At 37.4% G+C, this 23,636-nt stretch overlaps 1 protein-coding gene across 2 annotated transcripts; it reads right to left on the reverse strand.

The window, feature by feature from the left end:
- Window positions 1–10,973: 10,973 nt before the first annotated feature.
- Window positions 10,974–13,062, reverse strand: LOC148852961 (phytolongin Phyl1.1-like). Of its 2 annotated transcripts, none has more exons than XM_088945958.1 (3): window positions 12,823–13,062; window positions 12,317–12,591; window positions 10,974–12,213 (listed from the first exon to the last, which is right to left on the reverse strand). In XM_088945958.1, exon 3 carries the CDS (start codon window positions 12,029–12,031, stop codon window positions 11,153–11,155), a length of 879 nt encoding a protein of 292 aa, XP_088802084.1. In that variant the 5' UTR covers window positions 12,032–12,213; window positions 12,317–12,591; window positions 12,823–13,062; the 3' UTR covers window positions 10,974–11,152. The 2 variants fall into 2 exon arrangements, with proteins under 2 accessions (XP_088802084.1, XP_088802083.1); XM_088945957.1 differs by having other exon boundaries at window positions 12,304–12,591.
- Window positions 13,063–23,636: the final 10,574 nt, after the last annotated feature.

Genomic DNA, 23,636 nt, shown 5'->3' on the forward strand with positions numbered 1-23,636 from the left:
TAGGCTCATGGCACATGAACGCCACTAAACACTATTCTTCATCATCTTCCTCAAGAAGATGAAACAGAGGTGTATGCATGGGAAGTGGATCTTGCTCATAGAAAAGACCTATGACTATCGAAGTGTAGCAACTATGAGCTTCAACAGAGTAGTGTCGCTGAGAAGGAAAGGGATACAATTTTGGAGGTGAACAATAGTGATGGTGGATCTAAGATATGGGTGGTGTAAGATTCTAAATGAATTGAGTATGGATCTGAGCAGAACCAACTCTTCAAAAACAATAGTTGAGTGTAACATGAATTTGTTGGAGATGAAGTAAATGGGGAAAGTATTTGAGCAAAGCCATAACAAATGGACCATATATGATCTTCCTATTGATACTAATGGTGCACGATCTGGTTGCTCCTATCTGGATGGTAGCTCGGACGTCGATCTGCTTATGTGGTTGGTCAAACTACAATAGAACACGACTAGAGGACCTAGGGTGCTTTACCCGGTGTGGGCACTCCAATGTTTAAGTTAGCAAAGAGTGATTATGAGTTTGATAGCTTTGTAAGTGAGAGAGCTAGAGAGATAAATCACACGTACCTTTTAAGGTTGGAGGTGAAGTCCTTATATAGGTGAGTTGTCATAGGCCTTATGAAACACATCCAAGATCTCTGGCCTACGTTACCTGGAATCTGTTTCGCATCCAGAGATGGACTTCGTGTGAACTAATAAGTCTTAATGAGTCCGTCCGATCCCGGTGGAATAAGGATAAGGCTTGCAGACGTGCGACGTGATCCCAGAAAGGTCAGAGATAGTTGGCTAGCTTCTAGAAGTGTGTTACATGGCACCACGGCAGGTCGGGACACCACGAACTGCTTGGACCTCAGTCCTGGCCGAGGTGCCCAAGATGCCTGAGATAACCTGGCCTGTTGAGGTGGCTAGAAGTGTTGAGTTATTGTCTAGTCATCATGTTATTCCATGTGTCTGCATACTAACAGGCCGACTCTGCTTCCCTGGTCAAAACGGGTGCCACACTAGATGATGCCTCCGACGTGTTAGTAGGTTCAGTCACCTTAGGGGCTGGCATGCTGAACGTACACTCGACGACAAAGTCAGCCAAGACATGTGCCTTAATCACTGGGCACGACTCGAATCAGATGTCGTATTCACTCAGCTCGATTGCCCACTTCGTCAACCGACCAAAGACCTCGGGCTTTTGAAGGACATGCCTCAAAAGTCGACCAGTTAGGACAACAACTATATGGGCTTGGAAGTAGGGATGTAGCTCCCAAGTTGTTAAGACTAAGGTGAAGGCAGCTTCTCAATGTGGGAGTGCCTGGTCTCAGTTGCTTGCAAAACTTTACTTATGTAGTAGACAAGTCTCTGGACTCGGTCTACTGCCCTTATTAGTGAGTCGACAACCTTGTCACTCGCAGAGAGGTAGAGTTTTAGCTTGTCTTTGGTTCAAGTCGGGTTAACATAGGTGGTGAGCTTAGGTATTTCTTGAGCTCGTCGAACGTGAGTTGGCACTCCTTGGACCACTCAAAGTCCTCATTCTTTTTAATAGCCTTAAAGAAGGGTAAGCACTGCCTAACTGACTTGGATATAAATCAGTTTAGGGCAGCAATTCAGCTAATTAACCTTTGTACTTCCTTTATTGACCTAGGTGGCTTCATATCTAAAATAGCCTGGATATTGTCTGGGTTGGATTTGATGCCACATCGGTGCACTATATAGCCAAGGAATTTTCTTGACGTTACCCCGGAAACACATTTTTTGGGATTGAGCTTCGTGTTATCTTTTCTTAGAATTTGTAAAACACTGTTTAAGTCATCAATGAGAGAACTTGAAAATTGGGTTCTTCATGACCATATCATCAACATAACATTCCATTTTACTACAAATAAGAGGTTCAAAAACTTTATTTACAAGGCGTTGGAAGGTTGCACTAGTGTTTTTTAGTCCAAAGGGCATAACTTTATAAAAGTATAGCTCGAGTTCAGTTACAAAAGAAGTCTTTTCCTGGTTGGCTAAGTCCATATGGATTTGGTTTTAATCATAGTAGGCATCCACGAAGCTTAGAAACTCATGCCCTAAGGTGACGTCTACTAGGTAGTCTATTATGGGGACTAGGAAACTATCCTTTGGGCAGGCTCTCTTGAGGTTAGTGTAGTTAACACACATGTGCCATTTGTCGTTGGCTTTTTTCACGAGCATAGGATTGGCTACCCAACTCGGGTACTGAACCTCTCTAACAAAGTCTGTTGCAAGGACCTTCCCGACCTGATCTAGAACTCTAACATAGTGATCTACTTTTTCTAGGCGATCTGCTTCACATACTACGAGGTGTCCGACTTCTTTTCGGTGACTTGCTTTTTCGCTGTCGCTGCTTGCTTCTTCCTTTGGTCTTTTTCTCTTCCCAGCTTGTTGTAACTCTAATCGGTATCCGAGAGCCTCCTCTACCTTGGTAAACTTGTCGACTTTAGTGAATGCCTCCATGGAAGTTGGAGGGTTCAACTCGAGCTGCCAACGCAAATTGGGGTGGTGGACTCCCTTCACTACCACAGTGAGCTGCAAGACCGGGTCAAGATTTGGAACTTGTAGCTGCTCAAGGTTGAATCCTTTAATGTAATTCCGAAGAGGCTCATCTGCTCACTGGACAACATTCAAGAGGTTGGTCGCGGACTTTGGGCACCTCTTGCTTGTGGCAAAGTGCGTTGTGAATAGTTTCGTGAACTAGTTCCATGTTTTTATTGAATTGGGGGGCAGTCCCCGATATCCACAATTGTGTTGTACCTCGTAATATCATTGAGAAAGCCATGCTGAGGCACACATCATCTACTCCATGGAGTTGCATCAAGGATTGGAAACTGTAATTGTGGTCGATCAGACCGGTCATCCCATCATACATCTCTAGGTTTGGGGCCTTGAAATTCTTAGGCCATGGAGCTATAAGAATCTCCAATGCTAAGGGTGAGGGCCGAGTCACTGGTAGTGTGGGTAGTTGTACTATGACCAAGTTGACCTCACCTTTCTTCTCCTTCTCAATTTCCATGGTGTTGGTGGGTGCAAGGTTGCTCTTTCTAATGCCGCGACATGCACATTTGTAATGTCTCTTCTTCAACACCTCGGTTGTGTTGTTCGCCTTTGTACTGGCCGATGTCGGGGCTTTGGTGTTCTCTTCTACTGAGGCCTGGTTCTTGTTATCAAGATGGTAAGACGGGTCCAAAACCGGGTCCCAGTTTCTCACTCCGGACTATTGGTCATTTTGCTGATAGTGATGCTGGCCATTTTGATGATTGTTCTAATGGTTTTTCCATTGCTGATGGTTCTGTTGCTGCTAGTTCAGATTTGGAAAGGGTGGTAGTGGTAGTGGTGGTTGTGGTTGCTGTGGCTGCTATGGCTGTAGTGGTTGTTGTGGTGGCATGAAGGTGCCAAACCTTTCCTTCCCTACCCACATCTATAGGTTCATGCTGCAGACATACTGCACGAGCTTGTATAATTGATGTACATCAATCCCTACGGGAACTATTGATGGCTCTACCGCAGGGAGAGGGGCGTTGACTTGAGGGAGAGGGACATTCAGCTGAGGCAGTGGAATGGTTGGGTTCGGCATAACTGCTACTCCACGAAGAGTCAGGGGCACCGTGAACTGCCCAATTGTCATAAAGGGGACCTCAGGGTTCATCGTGGGCTGCTCTTGCCCCCTTGTGACCGCTACCTCATTGTTGTTGTTGGCATTGGTGTTTCTTGAAGATGCCATTGAATGGAGTGAAAGTAAGAAGAAGGGAGTGAGAATTCGGCTTTTTGTTGTCGGCTCCCACATACGACACCAATTGATGATGCACGAGCTGGTGTTTCCTAGCTGGATGGCAGATCGGACGTTGGTCTGCTTGTGTGGCCAATCGAATTGCAAGAGAACACGACTAGAGGACCCATGGTGCTTTACTCGGTGTGGGCATTCTGATTCTTAAATTAGCGAATAGTGACTGCGAGCTTGATAGCTTTGTAAGTAAGAAAGCTAGAGAACTAAATCATGCATACCTTTTAAGGTTGGAGGTGAAGCCCTTATATAGGTGAGCTATCGTAGGCCTCATGAAACACATCTGAGATCCCAAACTTGTGTTTCTCAGAGTTTGTTTTGCGCCAAGAGATGGACTTCATGTGAACTGATAAGTCTTATCGAGTCTGTCCGATTCGGGTGGGATAAGGATAAGTCTTGCAGATGTGCGGAGTGATCCCAGAAAGGTCGGAGACAGCTAGTTAGCTTCTAGAAGTTGGTTATGTGGCACCTTGGCAGGTCGGGACACCATGAGCTGCTTGGACCTCAGTCCAGGCCAAGGTGCCCAAGATGCTTGAGCTGACCTGGCCTACTGAGGTGGTCGGAAGTGTTGAGTTGTCGTCCAGTCATCAAGTCATTCCACATGTCTGCATACTAATAGATTGGGCCAAATTACCCTTCATCAGATACCAATTAAATGGCTTGGATTCAATGATTCCAAGATCAGGAACTATGTAACCATCATTCATTTTCATTCATTTTATGAATAAATTCGACTCTTATATATAGGAGATGTTAGCCTTTGTGTTAACCACTTAATCTATCTTAAACATGTCGTGTAATTAAAAGATAAAAGAAAAGGAGAAAATAAAATATGAGAATCAGAAACTTCAATGTTTAAGACTATATAAAAATATTATATTCCTTTTGCCTCTCTGGTACAACTTCATATGTCTACATTTGAGCAGAACCAGCTCTTCATTCCAAACCTCCACTAAATGGACCAAATTCTGAAAGCCATAACAATTGGACCATACATGATCTTCCTATTGATACTAATTGAATGGTTTGGATTTAATGATTCCAAGGTCAGTAACCTTGTAACCATCATTCATTTTCATTCATTCTATGTAGAAATTCGATTGTTATATATGGAGATGTTAGCCCCTGTGCACTTAATCTATCTTAAACATGTCGTGTGATTAGAAGATAAAAGAAAAGGAGAGAATACAATCTGACAACAAGAAACTTCAATGTTTAAGACTATATAAAAATATTATATGCCTTTTGCCTCTCTGGTACAACTTTTATATGTCTGCATTTCATCATCACAACACCTGAAAGAAGACATAATTAGGAGGAGACAGGGTAGGCAATAAGTACTCTCGTGGAGCAAACTTCAATTGTGTACAAATGGAGTGAGTGCAAATGTTGGTTTAGTTTTATTTATGATTTTAGTTTGTTTTGTATGTTTGGGTCCTTTTGGGAGGAGTGAAATTTGAAACAAAATTTTGATGATTAAAAGGTGAGGAGCACGATAAAGAAATGAAAGTGCTCCTTATGATTAATAATCAAATACAAAATGCTTTTTGTTTTTTTTTTGTCTTTGAGTATATTTGGTTCAATATCAACTGATTTGAATCTCTTCTGTTTTATTTTTTTATTTTTTTTTTGTATTCATGAATTAGTTATTTACTATTTTACCTTTTTCTCATTTCATCTTGTTGGTAATTTTGCTTTTTAATGTGAAGCTGGCTAGAAATTACCAAACAGACGTCAACAAGTAAGTTGAATTGCTATAGTTGCCTGTTATGCAGTTGTATTCATGTATCCCTTTCTCTTTTTTTGATTAGTAGTATGATCATGGACATAGTTCTAGTTACCAAAATTCTGCTCTTGTAACAATTCTGGCTTTGGGATGTTTCAACATATAGTATAGTATAGAAGATCTTCCTAAAATGGAACATCCCAATCTGAATTGCCGAGTTAATTAACTTAAGCCCAACCAAAAAAGTCGGATCTGATTTGGGTTTAGTTTATGATCCATTGTTATACAAGGTGATCTTTGAAATGGAAGCAAGGAAGAAGATATTTATGGACCCCACTTCTTGCCGATATGAATGAATAGGGGGCCTAGGTTCTATTTCTAGGTTGGAAGAAAAGAAGAGAAGATATCATGAATATTAGATAATTAGTATTTTAAAATTTAAATTGATGTGGGGCCCACATGATTCCATGATATATATTTGACATTGAGTGTTGCACATATTCCTATATATCTTATTATTTTGATTAATGAAAAAATGAATGAGAATGAAATTTGTAAACAAACATGTTACAAATTTTACTCCATTCTTGCCAAAAAAAAAATCATTTTTTAGAAAAAAAGCGATTGATTCGTAGTAATATTTTCTCATTCTTTCCACTTTTACTTATTTTTTCCATCTTAAAATTTCATCTTAGGTAAGAATGAGAAAGAATGAGAATTAAACCAAACATGGCCTTAAGATGCAACTGGAAATGGTGACAGACTTTGAGGCTGCCCAAATCAAGCTTGTAGAAACATCAGAGGCTGAGCTCCAGTGCATACACCTCTAATCAATGGCCAATGACCAATGGTTGTTGACTATTTTTGTTCCTATATCTTTCCTAGGGCAGTTAAAATTCACTTATGTTAATTGGTATGGAAAAGATGGTGAAACAGATAATAAATCATCAACTCAGGCTCAGTTTGGCCTCATTTTCAGAGTTCTTAGGAGAAGGGCATTTGAATGGTTGATAAAGAAAATTAAGTGACACCTGAAGGACATTTGTGTCTATTCACATGCAACTTAGTGATTGGTTAACGGTGGTTATTAAATTGGGATATTTTGGAAGTTTAGGTATTGGATTGGCACGTTTTGAAGTTCAAGGACCAAAGTGACAGTAGGCCCAAAGTATAGGAGGGGGGGGGGGGGAGGGGACGGGGAGTGGGGATTTGGTAACATTTCAAGGAAAATGTTCCCTCGCTCAAAATAAGCTATAATAGGGATAATGACATTTTTATTTTATTTCGGATTAGATCATGATCCAATCCATTTGCATCCCAACCCAATACCACATTTGGTTTGCTACCACATGCCTCATTTTTTCAAGTCTTACTTGTTCTAGGAATAAATAAATATCATGAGAGTGTTTGGTTACAAAATTATTACCATGGGCCTCATTCATTTTAAAATGAAAAATAAATGCATTGCACAAAAATTAAGATAAATTGCAGCACAAAAAAAAAAAAAAGCTACGCTCTATGTTGTTCATTTTCATTCTTCAAAGAAGCTCTATGCCAACAGCATAGATATTTATCAGCAAATGACTAGTGGTCTTTGTTTGTCAACTACTTCTATCGTGAAAACTTATGCCAATGGACAATTACTAAGCCAGCGGTTTATGACTATTGGTACACAAAGCTTCTTTGAAAAATGAAAATAGTTAATATGAAACACAACTATATGATGTTTCACTATATTTTATGACTTTTTTAATATATTATCTTTATCAAATATACTATTATAAATTTGATGAAATTACTAGACATAAAACACAACTATATGATGTTTCACTATTGGCCACGAGGTGAGCTTTTCACAAGTTATTCAAGTTCAATTCATGAAAAGTTCGGCTCGGCTCAGTTTAAACCGAGCTTCAAGCTGAACTCGAGCCTGATATATAGGCTCGTTTGCTAATCGAGCCGAGCTTGAGCCTAGTGAAGCTTGGCTCATGAGGCTCACGATCCTAGTATAATAAATAAATATTTTTTTATTATAAACATACATGCATACATATACATATAAATATATAAAATAAATAATTTTTTATTTTATATAATATTATTATTTTTATGTATAATAGTAAATAATTTTTATTTTTTTGTATGTAAAATAAAAACATTTTTTATATGTATAATAGTAAATAATTTTTATAATTCTTAATTTTTTGTATGTAAAATAAAAAAAAATTGTATGTATATTTAAAAAAAATTGGTTTGCAATCGAGCTCGAGCCGATCCAAACTCGAACTTGCGAGCTTTGAACTGAGCCGAGCTTGAGCCCATGTTTCTAACTCGACTCGAGCTCGAACCTAATACAGTTTCAGCGAACCGAGCTCGAATGGCCAAGTATTCGGCTCGAGTCAGCTCGAATCCACCCCTATCCACTCTAAAATTGAAGCTAACAAGACAGGAATTATTATAAAAATCAACAATGTAATTTGGGTCCTAAATTAATACCCCAGGACTTAGAGACTTTTTCATCAATCAAAACCCTCATCACCAAGTACCTTCTCCAATCAAACGGGCTGTTGATATCCTCCTTTGCTCGAATGGTTCTTTGCCCGTTCAGATCCAAAATATTCTCAAAGCTTTTTATCAAGTCTTCATTACTACTCTGCACTTCCGAACGGACCACTGCAACCTTCTATAGTAAACTACACCTTCGATTTCAAGTAAAAGGCACAAGGTTAAAGAAACTCATACTAATAGGCAAGGAGGAAGAGAAGAATATGAATTTATCAACGCCATGTTAACTTTTTCAGATTATTACTTATATATGGGTGTCCCTCTTCACTGCAATGGAAACAAATTTGTGAAAGTTTATCATTCTTAAAACTTTTTTGGGTGGCATTATTCTCGTTCACAGCCTTTGAATTCTGTTTGAAAAATTCTCTTTGGAATCTATATATATATATATAGATTTTTTCTATTTTGGATTATTTGATCATTTTGGTTGAACTCAATATTGTCGAATTGTGCCTGAAATTCTTGTTTGCAGCCTGTTTCATGATCCAACTCAATGTTTGTGAAGAAAATCCCCAAGAAAAATTTTCATTGAGGTCTATGATGGATGCAGAGGACTTGGGTTGTCTTGCCTGTTCTCCCTTAATTTGATGATTCTAACATGAATATGTTTTGTTGGATTTTCTCATATACGTATTCCATTGTATTAGGCACGAACAGAAGAGTGATAATGAGTGTGCTTCAGATGTATTGGGGTTTAGGGAGTTAGGGTGGGGTGTGTGTGTGTGAGAGAGAGAAGTTGCTCAATCTTATATCCTCCATTATAGTTTTCTTTAGTTGATTTTTGCTCTTCCTTCGTTGTAGACGTAGGCCAAAGGTTGAACCATGTAAATCTGTGTTTTGTTTTTTCTTTTTTTTTTCTCTTCTCTTGCTTTTCATATCTCTACTTTGCTTTATTTTGTTGTGCCATTTTCTGGGTTTTGTGCTATAAAAAAGAAGATGAATTAAGAATTCCCAAGGTACTTTGTTTCCTTATAATAAATAGAATTTATTTTGGAAATAAATTTCTTGATTAAATATCTCCCTTTTTCCTTGACAAAGATTATATAGGTTAAACAAAAGGCTTCCAAAAAGAATACCTAGAACATAATAGCATAAAGAGCTATGTTTTACAAGATTTGCACCAGTCAAGTGTGGTGAGGAATTAACGTTTCTTGCACTCTAATATCTACCTTATTAATAGACATTTTTTGGTAAAATTCATTATGGAAGCTGAGATGAGTGCTATTTGGAAAGCTCTTTGTTTTGCCAAGGACAAGCAATGGAAATCGATTCTTGTGATGTCTGATTCTAAGAATGCAATTAAGCCTCTTTAATTCCTTGGAATATGTTGTCCCAGAAGGCTAAATCTTTTGATGAGGATTGAATTTAGTGGGAAAGTCCTCTGTTTGTATAGAACATTTCGTTTCTTCTCTTTGTTAGTGGCTCTTTTATTTACCTTTCAAAAAAAATAAAAATAAAAGCAGAAGATAAGGTGCTTTGTATAGTCATTAGTCAAGTGAATTTTCTTTCTAGCGTACAGTAAATAAGAACAAAATAAGCCAATTTGACCAATTTGAGTCATGAGCCACCTGGTTGAAACTATTAGATACAAGAGTAACCAAGTGAGAAAAAAAAAAAAAGATTTAAGGCAGTCTATGATGAAAGAATTAATTTCCCATGGAGCTGAGGCGGCATTGATAAACAGAAGTTGGGTGATCTCCCTAGAATCTTCCTTAATAATGATGGTGAAGCATGAAAGAATCAATTCCTCCATTGCCCCATCTCTTCCTGGTCATCACCCCCCTCACCCCCCTTTGGCACTTTGATCAATTTCACTGCAAAGAAGACATGTAGAAAAGGACCCCTGCAATTACAAAACCAATAAACTGGAAAAAAATGGATTGTTTTGTGCAAGAATATTTTAGACTTGTCAAAACTGGAATTTGCACTTCTGGAGGTATCCATGAGGGTCAAGTAACTCATGCAATCCTAAGGATGAGCATGCAAAATGTCAAAACTGAAGGATAATTTTGAATTTAGATAACGGTTGAAGAGAGTTTTAGTTTCTATAGGACAACTTGACTCTTCTCTGCAAAAAGGACCATTTAGATCACTGTGAGACACTTCAAGCAAGTATAATTAAGGCACCTACTGGGCCAATTTGGCAGCAACACAAGCCAATTTGGAAGCTTTGCATCTTTTAACCTTCGCTGATGTAACAAAGCCCCAAAACATAATGCTTTCCAGTTTCCACCATGTTTGTGCCACCTTAAAAGGTATGATTGAAACAAGTCAAGAACTATACTTTTTATCTTGAAGATCCTGTCGAACCTATCCTGTCATGTACTAATTTGACTTCTAGATAAACTGAAAAGAAAAGAAAAACACACAAAATATTATAGCCCACAATTAAAAAGATAGAATTTAGACCAAGAAGAAAAGAGGCATGCATAAATACATACAACTATCACATGCATACATGCATCCAAGCATTAATGGGGATCTATTCATGCATACATGATTTGTGCTTTTAAAGCCCAAAAGCATAAAACCCCGATTTCAGGTTTTATGCCTTGGCTTCAGATTTTAATGTTTTCAAAAAATAACTCTTACCAAACGATCAGAACACCTCTTTGGCTCAGTTTTGTTTTCCACAGCCCAACGCTCAAAAGCAAAAGCTTATCCAAACAAAGCCTTAATTAATGAATACTTTGAATGTGATAGGCAAGAATAAAGAAAAAGAACATCAAAGCATTATTATATTTCTATAATAACATTTAAAATGTACAACCACAGTGTCCAACTCAAAAGATATATGCATTGGAAAATATGGGATTGCCATACAAAGAAATTTCTAAGAATGATGACACTGGTCATTTGGATTGAAGCTCATAACTCAAACAGATAAATTCTTTCATTCACTTTGATTGAAAAATCCATCTAGAAGTTTGATGCTTCATTTCTCCAATCCAAAAGTATGATGATTTTTTTTTTTTTGACAAATATAATCCTTATGAAATTCCAGATTCAAGATCAAACGGTACTCAAGTTTGGGGGAGAGAGAAAGAGTCTCAATTAGAAATGCATTGGAAGCCTCCACAAATGGCTAACCATATCACGAATAAAACTAAACATACAACAGCATCGATTACAATTACAATAAAAACTTGGCGCCACCACATCCTCTCAGCATGGTGAGGACTTGTCCTAATCCTCATAGAACTAGAACCCTTTTGTACTGAAATAGAAGATACCACCTTGCCTTGATGATTTGGTTCAGAAGCTGTCACACTAACCTTAATTCCCCTATCTGTGGACCTCCGGTGCTCCTCATGATCAGTTTCTCGGACATCAATTGCCCGATCCTTCATTTTCTTCTTTTCTTGCCTGTTAGGCTTCCCTAATAATGGGGCCTTAGGAGTTGCAACTTCAATTTGGGCATCACTGGTGCATTCAGGCGTTGGTGATGTAACTGGCTGATGATGGGATGGGTGAATCTCTGGCGTCCAAGTACCATCAGATTGAGATTCTTGCTCCAATGAGTTTGGTTGGGAGACATTCTCCAAGGAGGATATCAAACGATGGATAACTGGAACGAGTTGTTCTTGGAGACAAACAGCATCCAACCCAGAAAAACTACCCCTTGAGCCCTTCCTTGAGCCTTCCCGAACTTTCTTGAACTCATCCCTCACATGTTCTAAGAACTGAAGAATACCTGGATTTTGAAGGCCCTCGTCTACTATTGTAAAGTATACGTGCTCATCTTCCATCAAGAACCCAAAAGTCTTTTTTCCCATGGTCTCAAAATACCAACTGTGGAAGGGTGGAGTTTTTTCCAAGCACAAAGCAGCTAAGTTCTCGATCTCATGGTCGCCACAACTATAGGAATAGAGAATCTCATTTCCCTTGGAGACACTACAGTAATAAACCGTGTTCTGAATGGATCCCATTGACCTTTAGAAACCAATTTCCTTGGAAAGAAACAAATTCCAGAAACCCAACTTGAACGTTGTTAAATGCTAATAAGAAGACGGCCTTGGAGTCATCAGAAAAGAACCTTGGGGTTGGCATGAAATTCTTTTAACTATACCCAACAGCCAATCCATGTCCTAAGATTTTAGGGTATCACAATCTGGAAAAAGATAAACCCAATCAATCGTTCAAGCACTGAGACAAGCATCAAATACAATTCAATCAATTCATCAGTAACGGCATCAATGACCTCCAAAAAATACCAGCAAAATTCCAGTACGATAAACTCGAAATCAAGAATAACTTCCAAAAGGCACCAACAAAACTCCACTCCAGCAACCTCAAAATCAAGAAAGTTGACCAACATAATTGTTTAGGGTTTCATAACCCCTAAATCAAAAGGTCAATTTTCCGCCAGTCGCATCAAATCTATATCCCAATAACACGAAGAACAGATTCGTTCCTCACCAACAGCTTTTAGATTTCAAAATTCAACGAATACCCAATAAATTCCTCTTTGAATCTGTCAAAACAAGAGCTAAAAGAAAGAAAAACAGATATTCCTCAGAATGAATCCTCTGTTTACGAGAGAAATTTAACAGAATTTCAGTCCCCCCCCAATCAAGAAACAGAAATCACCAAAACGAACCCGAACCCAGCAATCAAGAAACTTGGATTCCAGAATCTAGGAAATAAACATTGAACGAGGAAATCCATCCAACACATATATTTACGCCATTAGAGATAATAATTCGACATACGGTAATACCTGCAATAAATATTCCCCGTGAGACTCCATCACCAGCCAAAGATCGTTGATGCCATTAAAATAGCAGAGCTGGATTTTACATAGTTTCCAATCAAGATGGATTGAAATCGGAGGAAGAAACGAAGACCCACAAGGACAAGGAGGAGAATGCCTCAATTTCAAACGCTTTACCCCTCGGTCGCAACCATATGAGCTCTGGGTCCTACAGCCAAGGCATGGGACCACGGGGTTCTGTTACGGGACTATTCCACCACTCTCCATCCTATCATCATCCTAACTGTTTACGCTTTTATATACAACTTAGATGAAATGATCCCAATCAGACGGTATCTATATCCTCAGTATCCAGAATCACCACGTCTCTCTGTGTAGCAGGAAACCAACGATCAGGAAGGTAGATCTTATCTGGGGGTGCAGATTCCAATTCAACGGTTATTGAATGGTTACTGCGGGTCCCACCTAATCTGTTACTGATTCAGTAGATGATGCCCTAAAATAAAATAAAAAAAAAGAAAAAATGTATTATTTAGTAACCAATTACGTTTTGACCTAATCTGTTACTGATTCAGTAGATGATGCCCTAAAATAAAATAAAAAAAGAAAAAAATGTATTATTTAGTAACCAATTAGGTTTTGACCTAATTTAAGTGGACCACGTTGGCCGCCCCGCCCATCTTTCGTAGCCAAAACGTATCTGTCATTTTTCTTTTATCTTTTTTCTTTCTTCTATTTTTGATAAATTTCTGAAACCTCCTCTCAAGTTTCTCAAAGTTGTCGAAATCTTTTCTAAAGTTTGGTAATTGCAATAATTTCCCCTAAATTTTTTAATACAATTGCAAGAAGTAGATCCAGAAAGACAGTTCAAAGTTGCAGTTTTACCTTTAAGCAATTGACGTGAAGGATGAATTTGGAAAATAAATCAATTTAAAAAAAGAGAGATTGAAAGGACTTGGGGCAATGATTGATATGAAGGCTCAGCTTGGAAGAAGTACAAATGCAAATTTGTAGAATGTACCAAACTGAGCCAAACGGAAAATTTAGAAAATAAATATTTTAGTGAAAAATAATTACATGAGTATTTTGGACATTTTAATGCTTCTTGTAAGAGGATTCTTACATAGGGGGCCTACTTGCAACAGCACTTAAAAACTTCAGGGGAAGTTTCAACATATTACCCCTTTTTTTTACTGTGGTGGAAGGGATGGCTATGGCTAGTGCAGTCACTGGTCAGTCCACCCCAAAAATCTGTGAAGGTTTATGGCTGAAAAGGATCAAATCAAATTGGATATGGATAGATCCAAATTTGATTGTTTATATTCGAATTCAAATCAGATCATATTTGATATAGATTTTATATGGAATTCTGATTGCCATCATTGCCATCAGATATTGAACAGTGCTAATAAATCACACTAAAAATTATCAAAATATTATATATTATTAATATAATAAATATTGTAATTCATCAACAAAATCAAGTAAAAATAACTTGCATGCAACTGGAACACATCACAATTTAGTAAGAACACAACATTGAATCCATATTTGATCCAGTTATAAAGGGATCAAATTAGTTTGGATCACTCATAAAGGGAACAGATTTGAATTCAATTTGGATGGAGGAGTCTAGATCTTCTAACCATAACACATTGCTGTCCACGTTTATCCAGCTGTATATTAGGAATATTGGCAATATAAAGTACAATAGATGTTCCCAATGTGGGGCTGGATGAACATAGCCAGCAATGTGTTGTAGCTAGCAGATGCGAATTCGACAAAGAGATATTGGTGCTATTTGGAAAGTCTTTTTAAAAACATCTTCAAATAATCCAAATGGCCAAAAAAACATATTAAACTTTTGAGGTCTTGTCTTTAAAGACAAAGACTGTTTGGTAAGTGTCTTGGTCTACTAGGCTTTTAAAAACACATTTAAAGGCTATATATCATGCAGAAAGACCAGAAAGTTTCATTTGAAACTTCTTGAAATTTGGTGCTTTGGTCTTTTGGGGTTTTTTGCACATATGCTTTTTCATCTTTTGGGCTTTTGGTTACCAAACGGAAAAAGATCGATTTTCAATTTTTCAAACTTATCAAATCCTAAAACACTGCAGGAAAAAACTGGCCAAACTCAGCATTGTTTGCAACCCTAGCAAAGGCAAAACATGTTCAAGGTTCCATCTATCTTGATTCTTGTTTAATTTGATTGGATCTTCTGCACGTTTTCATATGTTTTTAGTATTTTCCAATACTCCTATACATTCAATCTATGAAAAGGGTCCCATCGCATGTAACAATTTCTATGATGCCAGAATAGTATCATGCGAGAAGAACTTTGACCAACCAGAACCTCCACCCTCTTGGTGAATTTTGGTGACAAAGGAGAAAGTGGATAGAGATGGCAATGGGCGGGTTCGAAGATGGTTTTGTTGTAAATTCTATATCTTTCCTGCCAATGTTAAAAACGCCTTCTTTTAAGGCTTTTCAATAAACACCTTTTTTTACATGTTAATATTATTAAAACCGATCGTCTATTAAAATCTCAAAGGAAAAAAAATAAATAAATAAATGTTTGATAGCATTCAAATACCAGACATGCATGTTCATGTGTACTGGGTGTATTGATACTTTGAACCTTTTCCTCCCCAAACCTCCCGACCCGTATCCTTTCCAAAACCTGCAGTGGGTTGGACTTTCATAATCCAAACTCTCCCCAACCAGGCCAACCCTACCCTCTTCACATTTGAGGGTGGGGTAGGTCAAGTCAAAACCCGCATCTAATTTCCTATTATTTCATGTTATTTATAAGCAATAAACAAGTAAAATAGTATGGTCAAACATCAAAGTTCCAATTATTTGATTGAAACATGTAAAAAAACATAAACTTTCAATTATCCTTCACAAAAAGTTCAAAACATTATTAAATTCAACTATAATATTAAGTTCATGTATTTTATAACAACAATACATGGGTTGGGTTTAGCCTAATATTATACTCTATCCATACTCCTATGGGTTATAAAATTCCAAAACCCATTCCCATTCCAAAATTTGGTTTTCAAAAAAGGACCTGCTGCATCAGGGGTGGGTACTTGTTAGGTAGGGTGGAAATTGCGACAATTGAAAATTTTATAAATAACAAGGGGATTGTGGGTTGTAAATTAAAAGTTTGAACTTTGAACATCTAATTGTAATTGGGTGTAAAAATCTTTTCTTACATAGGTTGTACAGAATATAATAATATAAACATAAAATATAATAATTAATATAATTTAAGAAAAGAGATGAGGATAAAATGAATAATTGAATAAATAACAAGGGTATTTTAGATATGTAAAGTTGGAACATCAACTAAAGTTGGGAGGTGAAACCTTATAAGAGTGGGGTGGTTACCTATAATATCGATTTGATAGGCTATTGGTTTGTAGGTATCATATATAATCAAGTGATAGGTGGCTCAATTGGTATGTTAGTTGGTTCATGGGCATGGTATAATATTTTACTATATATATATATATATATATATATATGTAACAGTAGTATGTATCGCGAGGAATGGCAATTTCTACCCTACCATCCCAATGGCGAGGGTTTAGTCTTAAAAATTAATTTTGGAGTAGGGAATTTTAGGATTTCACAACCTATATGAGTAATTGAGTATGGGTACAGTGCTGGATTTTAGGATTATGAACGTAATAATATTTTAAATTCTATGTGAAGGATAATTGATCATTTATGTTTTTTTACACGTTTAATTAAATAATTGAAAATTTTGATGCATGTTCATGCTATTTTAATTGCTTATTATTTATATAATAGGAAATTAGATGTGGGTTCTAGACTCAATCTGTCAATCCGATCCACCTTACTCTCAAATGCAGGGAGGGTTTTACATTTTCATGTGCGGGGAGGGTTTGGATTCTAAAAATCCAACCCACTAGGGGTTTTGGAGAGGGTACGAGCTGGGAGGTCTAGGGAGGTGGGTAGGGTCTAGAATCTACAAAACCCTCCTCGAACCCTCCCCATTGCCATCCCTATGTATGGCATGTATATATCCATATATGGTATTTATGATATTTTACCAAATAGTTATGGCATGTGTATATATATACACAATAATTTTAATCATAATTTTTTGTAATTATGAATATAAAGTTCAATTAAATATTTTAATTCATACAGGCCGGCTTAGGTGTCTGGCCCAAGATCGAGCCTAGACATGTAATATTAGGCCCAAGGTACGGACTAGGTTGAACCCATGCTGGTCATAATGTTGTTGATACCTTGTAAAAACCTAGCTTGGCCCAACCCATGGTCATCCCTACTAAACCACTCAAGGAGTGGTGAAAGGCGCAAGAAAAAGTGCAGGGAAATAGCATAGGAACCTTAAGTACAAGTTTGGATCTGTTGACCACAACACACTGGCCACATTAATTTTGTTGTTCATTAGAAACACCTATTGTATTTTATGTCATGAGTATTCTCTATGTGTGGCTGGATGAACATGGCAGCAATGTGTTGTGGTTAATAAATCTGGACTCCTTAAGCACTCCCACGGTGTTCTTTTTCTAGGTTTTGAGAGGGGGGAAAGTTGGTCAATGGGATTTTGATTCCCATTGACCAAGAACCCCATGTTCTTTTTTCAGATTTATGTGGGGATTAGGGAAAATTTATTTTCTTAGGGTATCACTTATAAGTGATACACATTTCTTAGGTGGGCAAATAACTTTCTCACCTATGGAGAAAATTGCCAACACTTGAATGGGAAAAAAATGTCCCTTTTAATAATGGAATTTTATGGATAAAATGGTCATTTCCTTATTTACATGAGAAATAAAAGAACATGGGAAAATGCACTTACCCGGGTAAGTCTTTCCTTGGATTTTGAGAGGGGGAAAGTTGGTTAATGGGATTTTGATTATCATTGACCAAGAAATCCATGTTCTTTGTTCAGATTTATGTGGGGATTAGGAAAAGTTTATTTTCCCGGGTAAGTGATACCCATCTCCTAGGTGGGTAAATAACTTTCCCACCTAGGGAGTAAGTTGCGAACACTTGAATGGAACAAAAATTCCCCTTTTAATAATGGATTTTCATGACTAAAATGGTCATTGCCTTATTTACATGAAAAATAAAAGAACACGGGTAAATGCATTTACCCGGGTAAACCTTTCTTGGGAAACACTTACCCAGGTAAGTGCATTTACCCAGATAAGTAACTTATTGACAAGCGAATAGGGCCTTGGTGTTATGATGTTGTTTTAAAATTACATTTATCAAATAAAAGTTTCATGTATCTATTGTCATAGGATTTGTATTAAGTAGGTATTGAAACGCTGAATTAATAGAAAAAAATTAAGTACAAAAATGCTGAAATTAAGTAGACATATTTTTTTAAAAAGAAAAAAATGTCTATACTGGTAGTCAGGTCCGTCGGCGTAGCCTTAGATAAGAACAAAGGTGGCGATTGCTATCCGCTAGCTTAACTATAAACGAAATCAAAGTTGGGCTCACATAAGACCTAAGGTGGTGGTCAATGTCCTTGGTTTAGCTTTTAACAACAAAATTCGACAGTTACATAGGACCTAGAGTGGCGGTCCTATGGAGAATGGGAGAAGTACACTGAAAAAATATGGGAGAAGTACACTGCAACCCAATGGAGAATTCTGAAATTATAGCCCCCCATAGTCTACTAGTAGGCCCACCTGTAAACTGCATACTGCTCGTGGATTTGGCATCAATCCATGGTCAAGATTCATCCCCTTGTATGGTGGGGCTAAGAATTATGAGTTGGGTTGATTAGTCATTCTCCCAAAAAAAAATTGAGATGTTTTGTAGTCACTAAGGCAGTGGTCATATATATATAGGAACTAAGGTGGTGGTAATCAGGCAAAGCCAGTGGTACCGCCTCTTTGGGCAATGAGACTAAGGCGACAATCTTTCTTACCTAAGTCGATGGTATTAAGGTGTAATATGGTTCTTGTAATGAATGATATTAAAGAATTGTTTGTCAATTATTATAAGGAATTATTCCACAATACGAATCCAACCGTTTCTTCTGATTTTTTGTCTCGTATCCATTCATTATCACTCTAGAGAAAAAAGAAGAATTTTCGACTTCTGAAATTTTGAGTATGCTGCATGGTTTTCAAAACTGGACCAGACCAAATGGTCGGACTGGAAAAACTAGGAACCAGTCAGGTGACCAGTTCTGTTTTACCTTAGAACTGTTATTTCGTCAAAAATCGTTGATTTGGTCAGCAAACCGCTGACCCAGGCGTTAGAACCATCCAACAGTTTGATCTTTTTTACTTTTTTTTTTTATTTTTTTTGTTAGAAGGGGCCAACCATTCATTTCAAATGGTTGGACCATTCAACCCAGAAACTGAACCTCTAATTGGTTCATTGTCTAGTTCGATTTTAAAAACCTTGGTTTGCTGTATGCCAATAGACTCATACAAAGCTCCGAGCTCGATGATATGTCTCTATACTATTCTACCAAGCTTTTTGGTCTTCAATTGCATCTAACATTCATGTGTGGGTTGTTAGTCTATTTAATGGTGAATCTATTTGATTGTAACAAACTTTCACATCCTAATAAACATGTCACTATTTAGACCCATAAGTTTTTGTAATGTGACTTTTAAATTTTTTCTAAGATATTGGCTAATAGGCATAAGGTTATATTACAAGGTGATTAACCTCACCATTTATCAACCTCTAATTATACAATAGAATTTTAGGAAGAATGATGATGATTTCCTACCTTTCTTTTTTGCTACAATGATTTACGACCACGTTTGTATCATCAAAAACCAACATGGTGATAAGGAAGGTGAAAATCTAGGCCTAAATGCATGAAAAAATAGGTGGTGTTTGGTGCATCTTTTCGGCACATCTTTTGGTTTGTAGAAAGCTCAAGAGACCAAAAAGTTGTCTTTTTCGATTTGGTATCGCGTAGACCGGAAGATGTGAAGACAATTAAGAAGAAAGATAGAAAGAACGAAAATCTTGAAGCTTCAAATGAAGTTTTGGTCTTTTCACGTTGAAAATAGCCTTCCTATTTGTTTTTAATAGCTTGATAGACCATGACATGAAGCAGACCATTTTGATCTTTAAAGACTAGACCCCAAAATCTCAATGTCTTTGTCTACTAGGCTATTGAAAGATCTACCTAGAAAGGCTTGACAAACAGTCCCACTGAAACTGAGGTGGCAAGAGAAGTAAATTCGATGGATGTTTACTACCGTAATACCGTTGAATTACGAAAAGGTGGTGCATGGCCCCTTTATACCAATGGAGTTGGGTGTAGATCTTAAACAGAAGCGAGTTGTTCATGAAAACATAGACTTAGATCCATGGTTTTCAAAACTGGACCAGACTAGATGGTCAGATCGGAAAAATTGGGAACCAGTCAAGTGACCAGTTCTATTTTACCCTAGAACCGTTATTTTGCCAAAAACTGTTTATTTGGTCAGCAAACCACTGACTCGAGTGGTCAAACCATTCAAACTACCCAACGATTTTGGCCATTTTTTATTTTTCTATTTTTTTTTAATTTTTGTCAGTACGGGTCATCCATTTGGTTTGAATGGTTGGACTGTTTGACCTGGGAACCGGACCCTTGACCGATTCGTTGTCTGATTCGATTTTAAAAACCTTGCTTAGATCCATTCTTAATACTTCTATAGCCTCAAGCTGTGAGTGCACGTGTGCATGCCCAAAGAAAAAAGAGAGAGAAGAATTGGATCTCAACTCTAAGGTTGTATTTGGTTTGTAGGAAAATGTAGGAAAAGGAAGGGAAAGGTAGGGAAACCTTTACAAAACTTGTATAGGTTTTCCTACCTTTCCCTTCCTTTTCCTACCTTTCCTTCAAACCAAACATAACCTAAGTGAACGGGATTCTATATACAAACTTTTTGAGGAGGCTGGGGTGTTGAGCCTAATTGAGATCGACTTCCATCAGGGAAAACGTGTGCCCACACCGTTCTAATAGCCTTTTGCAACCTTGCATTGGGAATATCTTCCCATGAAATAAAGCACACAAGTACGAAGATATTCTCAACACAAGGCCGTAAAAGCTGCTTGAACGAGCTTTGCCCTGATTGAAGACAAACTCAGTCTTCTAAACCATGCATTGTTTCAAAAGTAAATCAAAATCATCTTGTTTGAAAATAGATTGCTTCTTACAATAAAAAGACAAAAAAAATTGTGTTCTCAGTTGTGTATGTATTTTCTGTTTTCAAAACTGAAAACTATAATTATGATTCTTGAATCTGATTTAAAAAACATGTTTTCATCTGATTATTCAACATCATGTTCCATAAATTATATAGTTTTTATACTACAAGTTTTGTTTTTATTTTAAAAGCCAATATTTTGTTTGTTCTAAAAACATGTAATATTTTTGAACAAAACCAACTTGTTTTTCCATTTGAAAACAAAAATAGAACGCCTCCTTAATTGGGAGATTTGAATTTCTAGTAGTAGTGTTTAATTTCTAGTATTACTATTTGTGTCTATGGCATCCTATTAAAGAACATCCACAATTTGTTTGGGACCCAATTGAGACATGTTTTCTGTTGTCACTGAACCAACCTTACCTCAGTTGGGAGATTTGAATTCAATAAAACTTTGGTGGCCTTCCCCCTCTTGGGATTCAAATGCATCTGTTCAATGCCATGATTTCAAATTGGTGGCCTTCCACATCCTTGAGATCATCTCTTTGAGGACTATAGTCTTAAAAATCTTGTTGTGTAATTAAACCCGGGCAATTAGATTATGTTTCCACGAATCACTTGGAAGTTCATCACCTTCTGTCGCCTCAATCAATTTGGTTTATCATCTAGTAAGCTCTTCCGATACCATGCCTTTCAAGTATCATAGATTTTTCCTTTAGGTTGCGTTTGAAAACGATGCAAATTCCATTATTGCACTCCGGTCCATAATTGCACATATTTGGAAACATTGTAAAAATACCCCTAAAATTGATGTAAAAATGCAAACATGTCAGGATTTACATCGATCTAGGGGTGAAAAATTACCTCCATGCTCTTCTTTCACGAGGGAAACAGGTCACCCTCATCCACCAGAACAATGGTTTGAATAACAACTATTTTCCCATATCTTCACAGTGTTTGAGATCTGAGAGTCTAATAATCCGTCTGAGTGTTTGAGCATCTGACTATGCACAAGGGAAGGGAAGGGAAGAAGGGCGATAGAAAATCAGAGACCGGCGTAGGAGGGGAAAATTTTGGATCTATTATGTTTTTAAAAATACTTCTCTCTTTACCAAGGTTTTAAATTTTGATACGTATTGGAACGTATCGGGGGCTTCCCGATATGCCCCTATTGGAGGTGTTTCGGGGTTTAACAGGCCTTAAACCAACCCCTCTAAACAAGGTTTTAAAAGAAAACTAAAAAGAAAAAAAGAAATGAGCTTCGATACAGGCTGATATGCCCCTACCAGCGTATGAGATGTATCGATATTTTGAATCTTGCTCTTTACAAGTATTAATATACAATTTTTTATTGGAAAGTTGGTTCAAGCAAAATAATGCTCTTGATCCGTTATCAATTTTTGTTCGTTATTCTAGGCAGATCAGATGTAAAGCTGCTATTGAGAAGAAGCCTTTTCAGCCCCTCTCTGTGGTCTCTTCTGCTCAAGCTCAAATGGCCGAAATTGAGCAGCACATATCCTCCTCATTGGTTGGTGCAAATATGACTACAGCTGAGGTACAAAATGTCAACATCAGATTCTGGTCTAAGCCTCCACCCACAATGGTGAAAGTCAATTTTGATGGAGCCCCTGGCTGTCTAGGCATTGTAATTAGAGATCACAATGGTTGTTTCTGTTAGGGTCGTGCTATGAAGATTCCAGTTGGTAGTCCTGCGTTCATAGAGGCTAGAGCAGCACTTTAAGGGAGACTCGCAAACTGTCATCGTCTGTTGGAAGGCACTTCAGACCCTCCTTGGCAACTCAGAACTTTGATTGCTGATTGCAAAAGTATCATGCATCAATTCCCTCACTGCTCAGTTCAATGGATATCTAGATTGGGGAATAAAGCCACACATCTGATGGCTAAGCATGCCCTATCTATTCCACTGTATACACATGGATTTCCATTCCCCTTTTTTAATTTCTATTTTACAGATAGATTGTAATTCTGAGCAGATTTATGAATGAAATTTCCCGTTGGCAGGTTGCCAATGGTGTTCTCAAAAAGTATTAATATACAACTGCTATATTTAATTAAACTCAATAGCAATTCACTTTGATATGGAATTATATTTAATATGTATCATTATTAACCCATATTGATCTGCATCATTCTTCAGTGGATATTTAAGACTTAAGGTTAGGTTAGGTCTGTACTCGGTCTACCCCTCCCAGGAGGCCAGATGGCTGGGAATCTTGGACCAACATTTGTAGCTAAGTTAGCTTGAAGTTCATACGTGGTGACTGGTGAAGCCGACTTGTTTATGAGGTGGATTCAATGCCAAATAATACCCTACTAAGTACCAAAAAAACTTGGGTAGGTTATAAAACTGAAAATGAGTAACATACAGAAGGTGGTCTTTCTTATCCCTCCATTAGCATCAGAAAATCTCTATTATGCATGCTGAGCCAGAACTTACAAGCGGTGTCCCCCTTCAGTGAATGTGGGTTCACCTCATTATAGAATTTTTTTTGTATAACAATTGAATTGACCCAGCCTAAATTAATTGATTCAAATTCTTCATGACAAAGGCAATGTTATTGGAATGGATAAGGATCCAAGTCTCAAAAATCCTGGGAGTAAACACCAAAACAGACA

This window comes from Nelumbo lutea, chromosome 5, assembly GCF_056320005.1.
Source record: "Nelumbo lutea isolate HS-2025 chromosome 5, American lotus-T2T, whole genome shotgun sequence".
Taxonomy (NCBI): domain Eukaryota; kingdom Viridiplantae; phylum Streptophyta; class Magnoliopsida; order Proteales; family Nelumbonaceae; genus Nelumbo; species Nelumbo lutea.